The following is a 15,147-nucleotide window of genomic DNA, read 5'->3' on the forward strand; positions in this document are numbered from 1 at the left end:
ATGAACTACCTGCGCCGGCGCCTCTCTGACAGCACCTTCATCTCCAACCTGCCCAATGGCTACATGACGGACCTCCAGAGGCCTGACCCTGCTCAGCCTCCTCCCCCAGCTACAGCAGGCCCAGCCACGGCTGGGACCACGCCGCCTGCCACCTCCCCTACCCCCTCCCCTGCCCCAGAGAGGAAACCCCAGCTGTCCCAGTCCAGTGGGGCAGGCTTCTTCAGCTCCATCACCAACGTAGTCAAGCAGACTGCGGCCTCAGCAGGACTGGTGGAGCAGACCACGGTCACGACGCCCAAGAAGTTTAAGATCCTCCTGGTCATCGACGAACCACAACAGGAATGGTGAGGCAACATGCTGTGTCTTGCTGTAAAATGGTGTACTGTAATTATGTGAATTATTGTGTTGATGTATGTGTTGTTTGTGTTCTGTAACATCGGAGCGGCTCTTGGCCAGGTCACTGTTGTGAAACTGATATTCTGCTCAGGTTCCTTCTTGAAAAGAGGAGCTCTCAGATGGACCTGGCTTGTGGTAAAGAAAAGGTTAAAACAACCTGTCAGCCAACAAGTATGGCGTCCAACTCTGCTTATAAGATTTGAACAGGTTACTGCTGTGGATGGTCTGATGCCAGTGCAGGTCGCTCTAATGACAAAACACAGATGCAGCTACTCAGGAGGAAACGAGGAAACAAAGTCCACTGACTCACCATGTTAATGACATTACAGCATCAGGGAGTCTTTTTATGGCTTGCCTCACCCAAATACGGTGGTTTCCTGCAGTAATTGACAGGCATTCAGGGGTTTATGCCCTTTTTGACAAGATTCAAATTTCAAAATGACAGATTGGCCTTGCAGCAGGAGGAAAATTCTATATATTTTGAGGATGTTTGACTTGGTATTCCAAGAAACCCATGTGAATTCTGCTGCTATTTTTAATATTAGGTCAGTTTCTTGCAACCACATGTGAGCATGCTCCAGACTTAAACCCATTTAATTGATTAGTCTGATCAACCCAATGTACTCTAACACGGCTTTGCATCATTGTTGAGAAAGGCAATTTCATGAATATTCAACAGCCAGTGAGAGCATGGGAAAATGCATGTGTGTTTTCTCTATTGAGTAAATACTGCAGTGCTTTCCAGTCATCAGTGAGGTTTCCTTTCCCTTCCCGCTCAATGATAGGATCCCTGGTCACATGACCACCTGTCCACAATTACAGAGAGTCAATCCACAGAATTTATCTTTGGCCAATCATGCAAAGACAACACATGGCATCATTGTAGGAATAGGTGATACATAGGCTAGTAGTAGCAATAGAAATGGAGCTAAAAGGGATGTTATGTGTGTGCTCTGCGTTACAATGCTAGTTCAGATGGACACCTCTCTTTAATGCTGTGTGTTGAGGAGGCAGGCAGGAGAGAAGGCAGATCATGACATGAATCCAAAGAGCAGATGGCATATATTAAAGATCTAATGCAGCTGTTTTTTTGTGTCAATATCAAATCATTCTGGACAACAATTAAGTACCTTACTGTAATAGTTTTGCATTAAAATGGTCAAAAAGAAACAGAAATTGCTTCTTAGCAAAAATAACTGTTTCTCAAGCAAGAATTTTGCTAGGATGGTCTGGGAGTGGTCTGAGTAAGGAGTGGGAGTGATATGTAATCAGAAAACTAGCTGTTATTGGCAGAGAGGTTTGGAACTCTCTTTGTTATTGGTCTATATAAACTTATACTGCCTGGTGATGTCACCAGTCAGGCCAAAACTCCACCCATGCAAACCCTGCTGATTTAGAAGTATGTTTCATCAGCTGTTGTACAATATGATACAAAACACCTGAAAACTGAATTCTGCACTGGGCCTTTAAAGGGATTGCACAGCATCACTGACAGGTAGCTATTTCCTCTCCTAAGAGCTACTTTAAATCAAGCCTCTTTTTCCAATGTTCTGTAAAATGTATAGCAACTGCAGTGTTGTGAGTGAGAGGGTTTGCTTATTATATACTATATGTTGGCAAGGCGGATTTATGCAGTAAGGAATTCTACAGAACCTTTCAGTGACAGACACAAACTTACATAACTGTCTGCACAGCATCCCACGCCAGACATCCTTCTTCATATCGCATATCCTGCTTTGAAGAGGTAATTGCGAGATATATTGTAGATAGTAGGCCTACATTATCACATAGCAGAGTCCTGAAGAAGGTAGCATGAAGATCGATGTTTTTAGATTTTGTGATTCTTGCTATGTGTTTTGTCTTGTGAATTCAAATTAACTAGATATATTTGCTTGAACATGGTTCCTTAGCATCAGCTGATTTTCCTCAGACATGTGTAGCTATATACAGTGGTCTATATACAGTAGGCTATGTGCAGTAGGCTATATACAGTGGTCTATATATAGTGGTCTATATGCAGATGGAAACTGTAGCCTGAGGGACACATCTGCATTTGGATGACATGTTGCTTTCTGGAGAGTGGCTATTCCAGGAGTCCTGTGTGTATGCATGATTCATCTCACCATGCAAAATGGCTGCTATCACAATAACAAAGGCAGAGTGGACAGATTCCGTTTATTGGCATATGGCATACTGCAGATGCATTTATGATATTGATGTGTATGTTGAATAATTGCAAGCTCCTTTTAACAATAATGACCACTATGCTTGCACTGCGGATATAGCCTATAGCCTAAGTAATGCTAGATATTTGAATACACGTCACATTGTATCACGGCTGAGGGAGCCCATTAAGGTAATAGAAACCCAGATAAATCCTAATAAGATCATACTCATGTCATTTTTAAATGATGCCATGTCTTTTGGCTCCACATAACAGCAGACAGTCAACAACCTGAGAAGAAATGTAATCATTGTATTCTTATGGGATATGGGAATGCATCTATAATCATTAAATGTACCTGGATTGTTTTCTGTCTAATACCACATAGAGTAATGCGAATCATGACCGGACTATCTGCACTGACTCCATTTTGCACTGACTCTATGCACACTCACAGGACTATCCACACACTCACACATACTTACACTAACATACACACATACACTTACATTCACACACACATAACCCACACACATATACACACGCATACAGATGACACACACACTTTCACACATTCACTCATCATATACACTGCTGCTAATTAGTTTTTTGACTATTATTATTATTATTATTATCTATCCTGATGCCTAGTCACTTTACCCCTGCATTCATATACAGTACCTACCTCAAATACCTCATACCTTGACACATTGGTATGGTATTTGTAACGGCTTTCTTCCATAGGTGAAGGAGAGGACCAAAGTGCAGCGCGGCTAGTGTTCAACATGTTTAATAAAAGAACAAGTGAAACACTACAAACAACATACAAAATAACAAAATGTGCAAAAACCGAGACAGACCTATCTGGTGCAGACAACCACAGAGACAGGAAACAAACACCCACAAAATCCCAACACAAAACAAGCCTCCTATATATGATTCTCAATCAGGGACAACGATTACCATCTGCCTCTGATTGAGAACCATATTAGGCTGGACATAGAAACAGACAAACTAGACACACAACATAGAATTCCCACCCAGCTCACGTCCTGACCAACACTAAACAAGCAAAACACATAATAACTCTGGTCAGGACGTTACAGTACCCCCCTCCTGAGGTGCGGACTCCGAACGCACCCCTACAACTCAAGAGGAGGGTCTGGGTGGGCATCTGTCCGCGGTGGCGGCTCCGGCGGTGGACGAGGACACCACTCCACCACTGTCTTTGTCCCCCTCCTTAGCGTCCTTTGAGTGGCGACCCTCGCCCACGACCTTAGCCTACGAATCCTCCCCAAGGCCCCCACATGATTTTGGAGGTAGCTCAGGACAGAGAGGTAGCTCAGGACAGAGAGGTAGCTCAGGACAGAGTGGCAGCTCCGGACTGAGTGGCAGCTCCGGACTGAGTGGCAGCTCCGGACTGAGTGGCAGCTCCGGACTGAGTGGCAGCTCATGACTGTAGGGCAGCTCATGACTGTAGGGCAGCTCATGACTGTAGGGCAGCTCATGACTGTAGGGCAGCTCATGACCGTAGGGCAGCTCATGACCGTAGGGCAGCTCATGACCGTAGGGCAGCTCATGACCGTAGGGCAGCTCATGGCCGTAGGGCAGCTCATGACTGTAGGGCAGCTCATGACTGGCTGACGGCTCTGGACGCTCATGGCTGACTGACGGCTCCGGCAGATCCTGTCTGGTTGGCGGCTCTGGCAGATCCTGTCTGGTTGGCGGCTCTGGCAGATCCTGTCTGGTTGGCGGCTCTGGCAGATCCTGTCTGGTTGGCGGCCCTGGCAGATCCTGACTGACGAATGGCTCTAGCGGCTCCTGACTGACGAACGGCTCTGACGGCTCGGGACAGACGGGCGGCTCTAACGGCTCGGGACAGACGGATGGCTCAGACGGCGCTGGGGAGACGGATGGCTCAGATGGCGCTGGGGAGACGGATGGCTCAGATGGCGCTGGGGAGACGGATGGCTCAGATGGCGCTGGGGAGACGGATGGCTCAGATGGCGCTGGGGAGACGGATGGCTCCGATGGCGCTTGGCAGACGGCCAGCTCTGACGGCGTTGGGCAGACGGACAGTTCAGACGGCGTTGGGCAGACGGACAGTTCAGACGGCGTTGGGCAGACGGGCAGTTCAGGCGCCGCTGGGCAGACGGGCAGTTCAGGCACCGCTGGGCAGACGGCAGACTCTGGCCGGCTGAGACGCACTATAGGCCTGATGCGTGGTGCCGGAACTGGAGGTACCGGGCTGAGGGCACGCACCTCAGGGCGAGTGCGGGGAGGAGGAACAGGGCTCTGGAGATGCACTGGAAGCCTGGTGCGTGGTGTAGGCACTGGTGGTACTGGGCTGTGGCGGGAAGGTGGCGCCGGATATACCGGACCGTGAAGGAGGACACGCGCTCTTGAGCACCGAGCCTCTCCAACCTTACCAGGTTGAATGGTCCCCGTAGCCCTGCCAGTGCGGCGAGGTGGAATAGCCCGCACTGGGCTATGCAGGCGAACCGGGGACACCACCTGTAAGGCTGGTGCCATGTACGCCGGCCCGAGGAGACGTACTGGAGGCCAGATATGTTGGGCCGGCTTCATGGCACCCGGCTCGATGCCCAACCTAGCCCTACCAGTGCGGCAAGGTGGAATAGCCCGCACTGGGCTAAGCACGCGTACTGGGGACACCGTGCGCTTTACCGCATAACACGGTGTCTGACCAGTACGACGCCCTCTCACTCCACGGTAAGCCCGGGGAGTTGGCTCAGGTATCCAACCCGGCTTCGCCACACTCCCCTTTAGCCCCCCCCCCCCCCCCAAGAAATTTTTGGGTGAGCCTCTCGGGCTTCCAGCCTCTCTTACGTGCTGCCTCCTCAATCCACCGCTCCTGGGCTGTGGCTGCCTCCTTCTCCTCCCGAGAGCGGCGATTCTCTCCAACCTTTGCCCAGGGTCCTTTTCCGTTCATGATTTCCTCCCATGACCATTCCTCCTGGTACCGCTGCTGCTGTTGCTGCTGCCCGTTGCCACGCTGCTTGGTCCGGGTTAGGTGGGTGTTTCTGTAACGGCTTTCTTCCATAGGTGAAGGAGAGGACCAAAGTGCAGCGCGGCTAGTGTTCAACATGTTTAATAAAAGAACAAGTGAAACACTACAAACAACATACAAAATAACAAAATGTGCAAAAACCGAGACAGACCTATCTGGTGCAGACAACCACAGAGACAGGAAACAAACACCCACAAAATCCCAACACAAAACAAGCCTCCTATATATGATTCTCAATCAGGGACAACGATTACCATCTGCCTCTGATTGAGAACCATATTAGGCTGGACATAGAAACAGACAAACTAGACACACAACATAGAATTCCCACCCAGCTCACGTCCTGACCAACACTAAACAAGCAAAACACATAATAACTCTGGTCAGGACGTTACAGTATTGGTACTCCCTGTATATAGCACCATTCTTGCATGTTTTTATTTATCTTGTGTCTTTACTCAATTACTTTGAACACTGCATCGTTGGGAAAGAGCTTGTAAGTAAGCATTTCCCTGTAAGGTTTACACCTGTTGTATTCACCGCATGTGACAAATAGCATTTGATTTGACATCAAAAGCCTGGAATTTATCAAAAAGTCAACAGTTATGGAAACATTGAAGACATCTGAGTAAATTACGTTACCTTTCACAAATCATCTGTAGAGCCATCAGCTGAAAGATCTCTCCAGCTAAGCATTTCATTGTTAGTCTACACTTGTTATTTATTAAGCGTGTGATGAATAATACAATTTGATTTGATTGATTTTGATTTGATTTGAAGCCTCTCCTGGCATCGTTAGCTGTTTCCCTGTTTCATGTTTCCACCACTTAGCCACTAGAGAGACCTGCCACTAGCTCCCAATGCCTGCCTCAGGCTCAGCATCACGTCTACATTTCATGTGTCTACAATAACAGTGAGTCAGTTCTGAGGCCCTCTCAACTTTTATACTCTTTGGGATTGGTGACAACAGCAATGTGTTAAACAATAGGAGAGCTAGCTAGGGGACGTTTGCCACTGTCTGATTGCCCCATTGATTGTGTAATTTCTCGTTACTCTTTGGCCTTTTAGCTTGCGGTTGTATTTCATAAGGATGAGCTGTTTATGACTGTAGGTTTTTACTTTGGTGTCGACATTAGCTTGTCTTTCAGCTCCCAATAAAATATCTGTATTAGCATGTCTGGTGGTGATTCATTGTTAATTAAGTTTACTGATGTCACCATGAAGAGCATAGGCCCAATTACAGATATGGATGTGATGAATACGTAATCACTTAATTGTCTTTGAGTCTAGAATTCTGGAATACAGGATATTCTGTTTGAACAAGAACAGTATTTAACCGATAAAATTATCAGATATCTACTTCAGACAATATATTACAACTTTAGTGTCTACTGCATCTCCTCCATTTTCAGATCTGATCATTTTTAGTCTGTAGGCCAACCTCATGTGATATCAGCTCTGAACTCTTGGCTAAAGGGGGTTTGAGGGTTGTGTTTCAGTGTGGGATGGGCGGTTTCTGGGTCAGAAATGTTGTGCCCTGTGCAAGAGATAAAGACAGAGGCTAACAAGCTGCAGTATAGTAACCTTAGGACAGAGACTGAAATGGAATCTGACAGGAATACTTCATACTCACACAACAGAAGGCTAAACTAGGCTATGACCACTGGTTTCAGGCCTAAACACAAACCTGCTGCTGATTATTGCATGGTAGCAATGCGCTAACATCTTTCACAGTTTATGTCCTTATTATTATAGTTATGAATGTTGTTGCTGACAGTCCTTGTTTCTTGGCATTATCACTTCAGGGATTTAAGAAACCTTTCCTCCCCTTCTCTCCTACTCAACTATCTTAATAAGACTGTTGATTAGTTGTTGCTATGGAGAGCTAGACAAATTAACTTGCTAGAAACCAAACAGAGATGAAAACAGAATGTTCTGAAAATGTGATAAACTGGAGAATAGCACACTAGTATAATGACCAAAGCTTGCCTCAATGACAGTGATTGTGCCAAATCATCCCTCCATTAGTGTGATTATATATTTAGCTAATCTAATGAAAATGGATTTAGAAGTAATTGCTCTAAGAATGGGTAAAATAATTCACAGTGTCAGGTTCTCTGTGAAAATGACATTTGTCTTTCTATGGCGTAGCAACTGTGATATTCTAGCTTTTTGTGAAAACATCATGGCTTCTGTAGTCATATGAAAGGGCATTTTTTTACCATAATGACACTCTCCCACTGTGTACCACATATATCATGCTGTCCTTGTAGGAGAGATCATGGCTCTAGGACTGACCCCAGGCCTGTATATCAGATCGACCGTCTGACACTGCTGCCTTCAAATGCCTCTTATGCTAGCTTTACATTTACATTAACTCCTCTTTCCATGTACGCCATGAAGTGTACAATTCCCTTGTCCAAATATGTATATCTGCATCTGGCTTCTATACATTTAGCATGACTCCGTGAACGACTGTGTATGAAGGCAGTACCGTGGTGTCAGAGGTTGTCGAGCTGGAGTTGATCTGTCTTAAGATGCACTACAGCCAAGGGCCTAAGACAACGCATTATCTGTTATTAAAGTGTTATCTAGGGAACAGTCTTCCTTTGTGAAACCCTGACAGAAATGGGACAGCACTCACTCACAGAATGGCTGCTCAGTGCAATATCATCCTGCCTCAGAAGGAAACATCAAACAAAGCAGCACTTCTATTCCCTAGCTGCTCTTTGCCTGCTACCTGTTGGAAGTGGCATGGCAATTTCCCCTCGACTGACAGACTTTCAAATAGTTTTAAGATTGCATACTCTCTAGTGGTTCTGTATTGACTTTGTGCGTTGTAGGAATGAAGCATGTAGGCGAGATCACCGTTACCATTATACTGGAAGTATCACAAATATGGCATAATGAAGACGCCTCTTCAGATCTTATTGATATACTAGCATGGTGAGATGAGTTGGACTACTGCTTGAGCTTCTCTGTTTCAGAGGTTTGGAGATAACGTAGAATAAAAGTAATTTCCTGAAGTCAGAAATAAACACCGATATATCGGAGATTATAAACTGGGTGGTTCGAGCCCTGAATGCTGATTGGCTGAAAGCCGGGATATATCAGATCGTTTACCATGGGTATGATAAAAAACATATTTTTACTGGTCTAATTACGTTGGTAACCAGTTTATAATAGCAATATGGCAACTCAGGGGTTTAAAGTATATGGTCAATATACCACGGCTAAGTGCTGTATCTAGGCACCCCGCGTTGGATCGTACATAAGATCAGCCCTTAGCCGTGGTATATTGTCCATATACCACACCCACTCAGACCTTATTGCTTAATTAGAGTGGGAATCAGGAATAGAAATTTCCCCTAACCTTTGATAAAGGATCAGATGGTTACGGTTAGGATTGGGTCTGTCTTGTGATAGGAATGCTGTGCTATACATCAAAAGGTGGACAAGGACAGATGGAACTGTCTCACTTATCAGACAAGTGTCAGAGGTTTGCTCTTGCCTCTTACAGTAGAGAGACAGCGATAGCCATTACTCATTCACTCAGTGTCGTAAAGTGGATGTCACATACTGACTAGGAAAATGAAGACAAAATAGGCCTGTTAGTCAGATTTGCATTGCAAATTATCATAATTAAGTTTGCCTTTGTTTGACATATTAATCTAAATCAACTAATCAACAAAGGCAGTTAGTCCCAGCCGCTCTGTCGTCCTGCCCAGCCCTCTCTCTCTCTCTCTCACACTCATAATCCTTAAAAGTCTATCTAATTAACATAACACAAAAATCCCCATTAAAAATCTGTCAATTTAAGACAGAGATATGTTTTTTTGCATGGGCTGCGTCTCAATCCACCGTATGCCCCTATGTCGGCCTTCCGCATTTGGGGTGGAAAGTGGCAGAGCTACAGCGCTGTTTGTAAGACCAGGAGACATCCTGAAAATTGGTCTTTTCACGAAAACATCTGTAGTGTTCGAACTCATATGACCACTCAATGAAAAGATGATACTTTCACGAACGCGATGGTGCTTCTCCGTTTTGCTCTATGACCCCCACAAGCTCAACAAGACCCGTCTGAAGCCGGTACCACCGATGTGTGTAGTTTTGTACCAACAAAAAAAAGGGGTTAAATATGTGTCCAAAAAAGATAACATATCCTGAGCTTTCCTATACTGTATCTCCTAGATATAGGAAAGAGACTTCAAAACCGTATTCCTTCTGATTTATTTTTTGACTGTCTATTTTGCCATTTCTGAATGTGTTATTCAATGTGTTTCTATGAGCCTTAGTAGTAAAGGCCACATTCAATATTTAATCAAATCAATATTTATTTTTTAATTAACTACAGAGGTCCTAAAATTCTAAATATAATAGCTAAATGATCCATGGTATGACCATCTTAAAATAATTCCATATGTTAGCTTAGTAGCTGCTACTCCCCACCGACTCACTCACTCTGTCTTTTCTGTCCCGTCTTGGACTTGGGCATAGATCATTTGAGTATTAGAGCTATTACAGGACATTGGTATGCACCATTGTTTTTTTTCCTCACAAACGCTTCTTCACATGATATGTTCCTTAATAGACACATTATGGTCCGACACAAGTGGCATGTGCTTCATTCAATGCAGGAAGGTGTTATTCGCATGTGCAGTGGTCAGGGTGCAGAGCAAAAAAGCAAAGATCAATCAGTTGATTGTAGGTTTAATAATCTCTGCGTCAATGCATAGGCCTATGTAAAGTAACCAACTGCGGTTTGAACCTGGGCCTCCTGGTCACAATAAAACTGTGTTAACTTGCTGTGCTAAATCCAAAGCATTAGCTAGGGAAACGAATGCAGGTATTCAGGAGTCAGCGAAGGTTACTCATCACGTGAGTGTGATTCTGAACCACCTCCGCTCTACACATACATTCAGTACATCCTCCACAAGTTGGAACTGAATCAGGGAGACAGTCGTGATACCCATTCTTTACACCAACACTGACCTATCTAAAATTTCAGGCATTGTGGTTCTGTCTCTGAGTCATGTCTTTGGCTGCCCCACATATATCCATGTATCATAACACAGATAATCTACAGGCTTTTCATTTCCTGTGTCTCTGCTGCTGTGACTCATATTCAGATGATTGTTTTCCTCCACAGCCATAGATAAATCCCAGACTCAAATTAGATCAGCAATAAATTATTCAGCCAGTCCTCACTAGGGTGTGTTTGACATACGGTACTGACGTGAAACAAACAAGTAGAAGATATATCAAATCATTTTTCCCATTGTATTTTTCTTCTGCTAGTAGACTTCGCTGCACACTGCTATGTGTCATTTCAATAGAAAGTGGAAAATATGCTGGTCATTGAAACCTTGTATGGCTCTACTGTAGGCCTAATTGCAGCACATTTTGATTACTTTGGCCATTGAACTACAGCAACATTTTTTGTTTGTCATAGGACTGTTTGGGTTTTTAGACCTCCATAGAGAACAGCTATTTTGTAATATTTAGTGGAGGAATATCCCATTGAAATCTGTACACTTCTCTACAGCACGGTTCCAGTTGAAGTTTTGGCCACTGAAAAGCTTGACATAATTCATTGGCTAAGAGCAACACCATGGCAACACTGAGGAGAGGAGAGGCAATGCTTTCAACAGTCCCCTGACACATAGTTTGTTTCAGGTCACTAAGTTTGTCTCCATTGATTAACCTCCCTTCCCCTCGCTCATCACTTTAAGAGCATGGCAAAGGTCTCCTGTGTTTGTCCGTGGTTCAATTCAATAAATGCACTGTGTGTGGGTTCAATAATGGCCAGCCTGCCTGTCTGCAGGGAATGAGTGCCAGTACCTCTGTATAGACATAGCTCGATGCTAAGCTGATATTAACACTGGATGCGCTCAGTAGACTAAGATCCACCAGACTAAAATCCACCAAACAAACACTTTTTTCTTGGACAAAGACCATAGCTATTGAACCAGATCATTTCATCCATTTTATGGAATTGTAAAATGTATCTCGTTCCGAGGGCTTCTGACTACAATGCACCATTCAGTAACGATCCACTAGATGGAAGCAAACGCTGCAACACGGGGGACTACTTACATTTCATAAAGGACAAAAACAAATCAAAACATAAAATGATAAGTAGTGGATATGTCACTACCATGACTTTATCACTTTAACAATTCTCCATGACATATTTATCTGAGGGGAATATGTCACAAGACAGAATGTTTGGGTAATGGTGTGGTGTGTATTTAAAGTCTTTGCTCCATAAAATCCATATTGATGCATTTTAAAGTTAATGAAGTGTCTTATTCAATATTTGTGATTGTAAATTGATGGAAGGCGTTCACAGAGAAACGTGATCACAAGGACTCAACACTGATAGATCCTTCTGCTATTATCTCATCATGTCCTCTAAAGGTTCATCAATTATCTTCCCTGTTGCTTAGGGCCAAACTCTTCAGAGGGAAGAAAGTTCACAGAGATTATGACATCAAAGTCGAACAGGTAAGCCTCATTTGGCAAACTGCATCGATTTACTTTTGGCACCTGTCTCAGATAGAGTTGTCTACATAGAAACTTTTATTCCATTCCAGCCAATACATATATAGCTCCACCCACCAGCCTCCTCTGATCTGTGCCGTATTCATGACTATTGATATACATTCAGTTAATCAGATAGATCTGTATGTTTTTCTACCATGCAGGCTGAGTTCAGTGAGATCAACGTCATAGCTCACTCCAACGGGTCCTGTAATGTGGACATGCAGGTTCTGAGGAACGGTACCAGGGTGGCCAGGTGAGACACGTGCAGATGCGCGCGCACACACACACACACCACACACAACACACCCACAAGCAAAACAGTATTATCTGAAATCATTGGCACTTCACCAGTGCCCTTAGAGACAATTTTTCATAAGCAACACACTCAATACTCGGAAATGTGCCACATGGAAAATGTGCCATGGTTCACTTTACATGTGAAGGTCAACCCAGTTTTAATTTCTCTCTGAAGCATCTGTGTATTTATGTTTTACAGGTCATTCAAGCCTGACTTTGTCCTCATCCGCCAACACGCCTTCAGTATGACCCAGAATGAGGACTTCCGTAACATGATCATTGGTCTGCAGTATGGGGGCATCCCCAGTATCAACTCCCTGGAGTCCATCTACAACCTGTGTGACAAGCCCTGGGCGGTAGGCAGACAGAAGGCTGGCTGCGTGCAATGCATGAGACTTGTTTATTTGTGTCCTAAGTCAGTGGCATAACTTCACTAATGGATGTCTGTTTGTCTCTAGTTTGCACAGCTAATAAGCACCTACAGGAAGCTTGGTACAGAGAAGTTCCCTCTGATCGAACAGACCTTCTATCCCAACTACAAGGAGATGGTAAGAACGTAATCATGTCGTCTGAAATGTAGCCATTAATGTGGACTTCTTTTTCTTCATTGTATCATGAAACCAGACATAAAACAATACTGTTTGACGGTTTATCACTCAGGTTACCATGCCAACGTTTCCTGTAGTTGTGAAAATTGGACACGCTCACTCAGGAGTAGGAAAGGTAATAATGTTATTAAGGCTTGATATTGTTATTCTGTAGACTGTGGGGCTGCTAGTGGAAGGTGGTGTGTGTTGTGTCCAGGTGAAGGTGGATAACCACAGTAAGTTCCAGGACATAGTCAGTGTGGTGGCTCTCACCCAGACCTACACCACCACAGAGCCCCTCATCGACTCCAAATACGACATCAGAATTCAGAAGATTGGCAATGACTACAAGGCTTACATGTAGGTACTATTCCCCATTTTGTATTCATGATTATTCCTCTGTTGTAAGCAAATGTAAACATATGAAAACCTTTAAATGTTCCACATTTAGCATAAGGATCTGCCTTTTTTTCAAATAATCCAGAAGTGTAATCAAATGAATCCAAGACTATTGAATTTGTGAATCCTTGAATTAACAATCAACAGGGACTTTAATATGTATACCATTTGTATAATGTCTCATATGTTATAGGAGGACCTCAATCTCTGGCAACTGGAAGAGCAACACAGGCTCAGCCATGTTGGAACAAGTGGCCATGACTGACAGGTATGAGTCCTTAACAGCAGTACAGCACCACGGACAATGCTTCCTTTCTAAAAGGACAAGACAAGAGAATGTCAGAAAATGGCCTGTCTCGTTACCAAAGTCAATTATCATTCATGTAGCTCATTATGAAACAATGTAAATGTCTGTATTGATACAAGTTAGCACTCTGTACTGTGTTCTCTCTGAATGATACAAAATTGATAAAGCCATTTGATTAATTACACTCCTACATGCAAATGATCTCTATTAAATAGCATCGCACTTGTCCTTGACTGTGACACTATGTAAGACCACTTAGTGTCAGATCTGTACTCCTTGGCCTGTGTTCAGGTACAAGCTGTGGGTTGACACCTGCTCAGAGATCTTCGGAGGGTTGGATATCTGTGCTGTCAAAGCCATTCATGGAAAGGACGCGAAAGATTACATCACTGAGGTAGGTGTTCCCTAGTAAGTGTAAAATATTTCACAGCGCCTGAAATATTGCAGGAATTTTTATGATTAATTATTTAATTATTCAGCTGCTCTCAACACACTGAGGCAGTTCGCTTATTAAATATTTTGAAATATTCAACATCTTTGTTAACCAATGTATTGATGTATTCCATATCCTTGTTAGGTTGCTATCTGGTTGTTATGGGAACAGCAGCCTAGACATGTTTCACAGATGGCACAACTGTTGAGAACATGGGATGGTATCCAAACATAGTTCCGAACCATTCAGTTAAACCTTCACTTTAACCAAATGTGACACACAATCTACTGTCCTTCCTTCATAACCTACTCCACGTCCATTTTCTCTTCCTCTGGTAATATTACCATCTTCTGTGTGTGTCAGGTGGTGGGGTCGTCCATGTCACTGGTAGGAGAGCATCAGGCAGAGGACAGGCAGCTCATCACTGACATGGTGGTAGCCAAGATGAACCAGGCAGTAGGACGGACACCCGCTGGGTCCTCTAACAGACCAACCACCATGCAGCCATCACAGGTATGGTGAAGTAGGCTACATACAACACTGTATGGGAATATGATCAGTCATAGTCTCACAGATAGTCTTTTAGAAAATCCTGTTTGAGAGCCTTCACGTGTATTAGAGTTCAGTGTATAACGTCCATATTACTGTGTCTTAGTAACTAGTGTATAGCTAGATTTGTTTATAGCCTTTGTGTATTGCCAGATTTGTATAAAACCAACATTGGATCCATATTCTTGATTGAAAAGTACATTCTTTAAAGCAGTATGAAAACAGAACTGTGTCATAAGGACATTTAACTGTAGTGTCTCTGGGAGTATCACTTAGTTTTATGTGTTTGCAGAGTGGTGGCCAGAAGGAACTGGTGGTTGATCCCAAGACTGGCGCTACACGCCCTCCTCAAGGTTGTCTGCAGTACATTCTCGACTGTAATGGCGTTGCAGTGGGGCCAAAACCCGTCCAGGCCAACTAATTAGCCCGCCAGAGAGGAAG

The 15,147-nt window shown here is 44.0% G+C and overlaps 1 protein-coding gene across 1 annotated transcript; it reads left to right on the forward strand.

Moving 5' to 3' along the window:
• Positions 1-15,127, forward strand: LOC120060764 (synapsin-2-like). The gene is made up of 11 exons (XM_039010181.1): positions 1-344; positions 12,038-12,095; positions 12,296-12,387; positions 12,631-12,787; positions 12,890-12,979; positions 13,092-13,154; positions 13,236-13,378; positions 13,611-13,685; positions 14,016-14,118; positions 14,521-14,670; positions 14,999-15,127. Exons 1-11 carry the CDS (start codon positions 1-3, stop codon positions 15,125-15,127), a joined length of 1,404 nt encoding a protein of 467 aa, XP_038866109.1.
• The last annotated feature ends 20 nt before the right edge of the window (positions 15,128-15,147 follow it).

The sequence above is a fragment of the Salvelinus namaycush genome, chromosome 16 (genome assembly GCF_016432855.1).
Source record: "Salvelinus namaycush isolate Seneca chromosome 16, SaNama_1.0, whole genome shotgun sequence".
Lineage (NCBI taxonomy): Eukaryota > Metazoa > Chordata > Actinopteri > Salmoniformes > Salmonidae > Salvelinus > Salvelinus namaycush.

Bases quoted from the DNA above. Each gene is read 5' to 3' on its own strand.
- LOC120060764 (XM_039010181.1), top strand. From the start codon at position 1: ATGAACTACCTGCGCCGGCGCCTCTCTGACAGCACCTTCATCTCCAAC. The intron at 12,788-12,889 runs GTAGGCAGACAG...GTTTGTCTCTAG, and splicing joins TGTGTGACAAGCCCTGGGCG to TTTGCACAGCTAATAAGCAC. The intron at 13,155-13,235 runs GTAATAATGTTA...TGTTGTGTCCAG, and splicing joins CTCACTCAGGAGTAGGAAAG to GTGAAGGTGGATAACCACAG.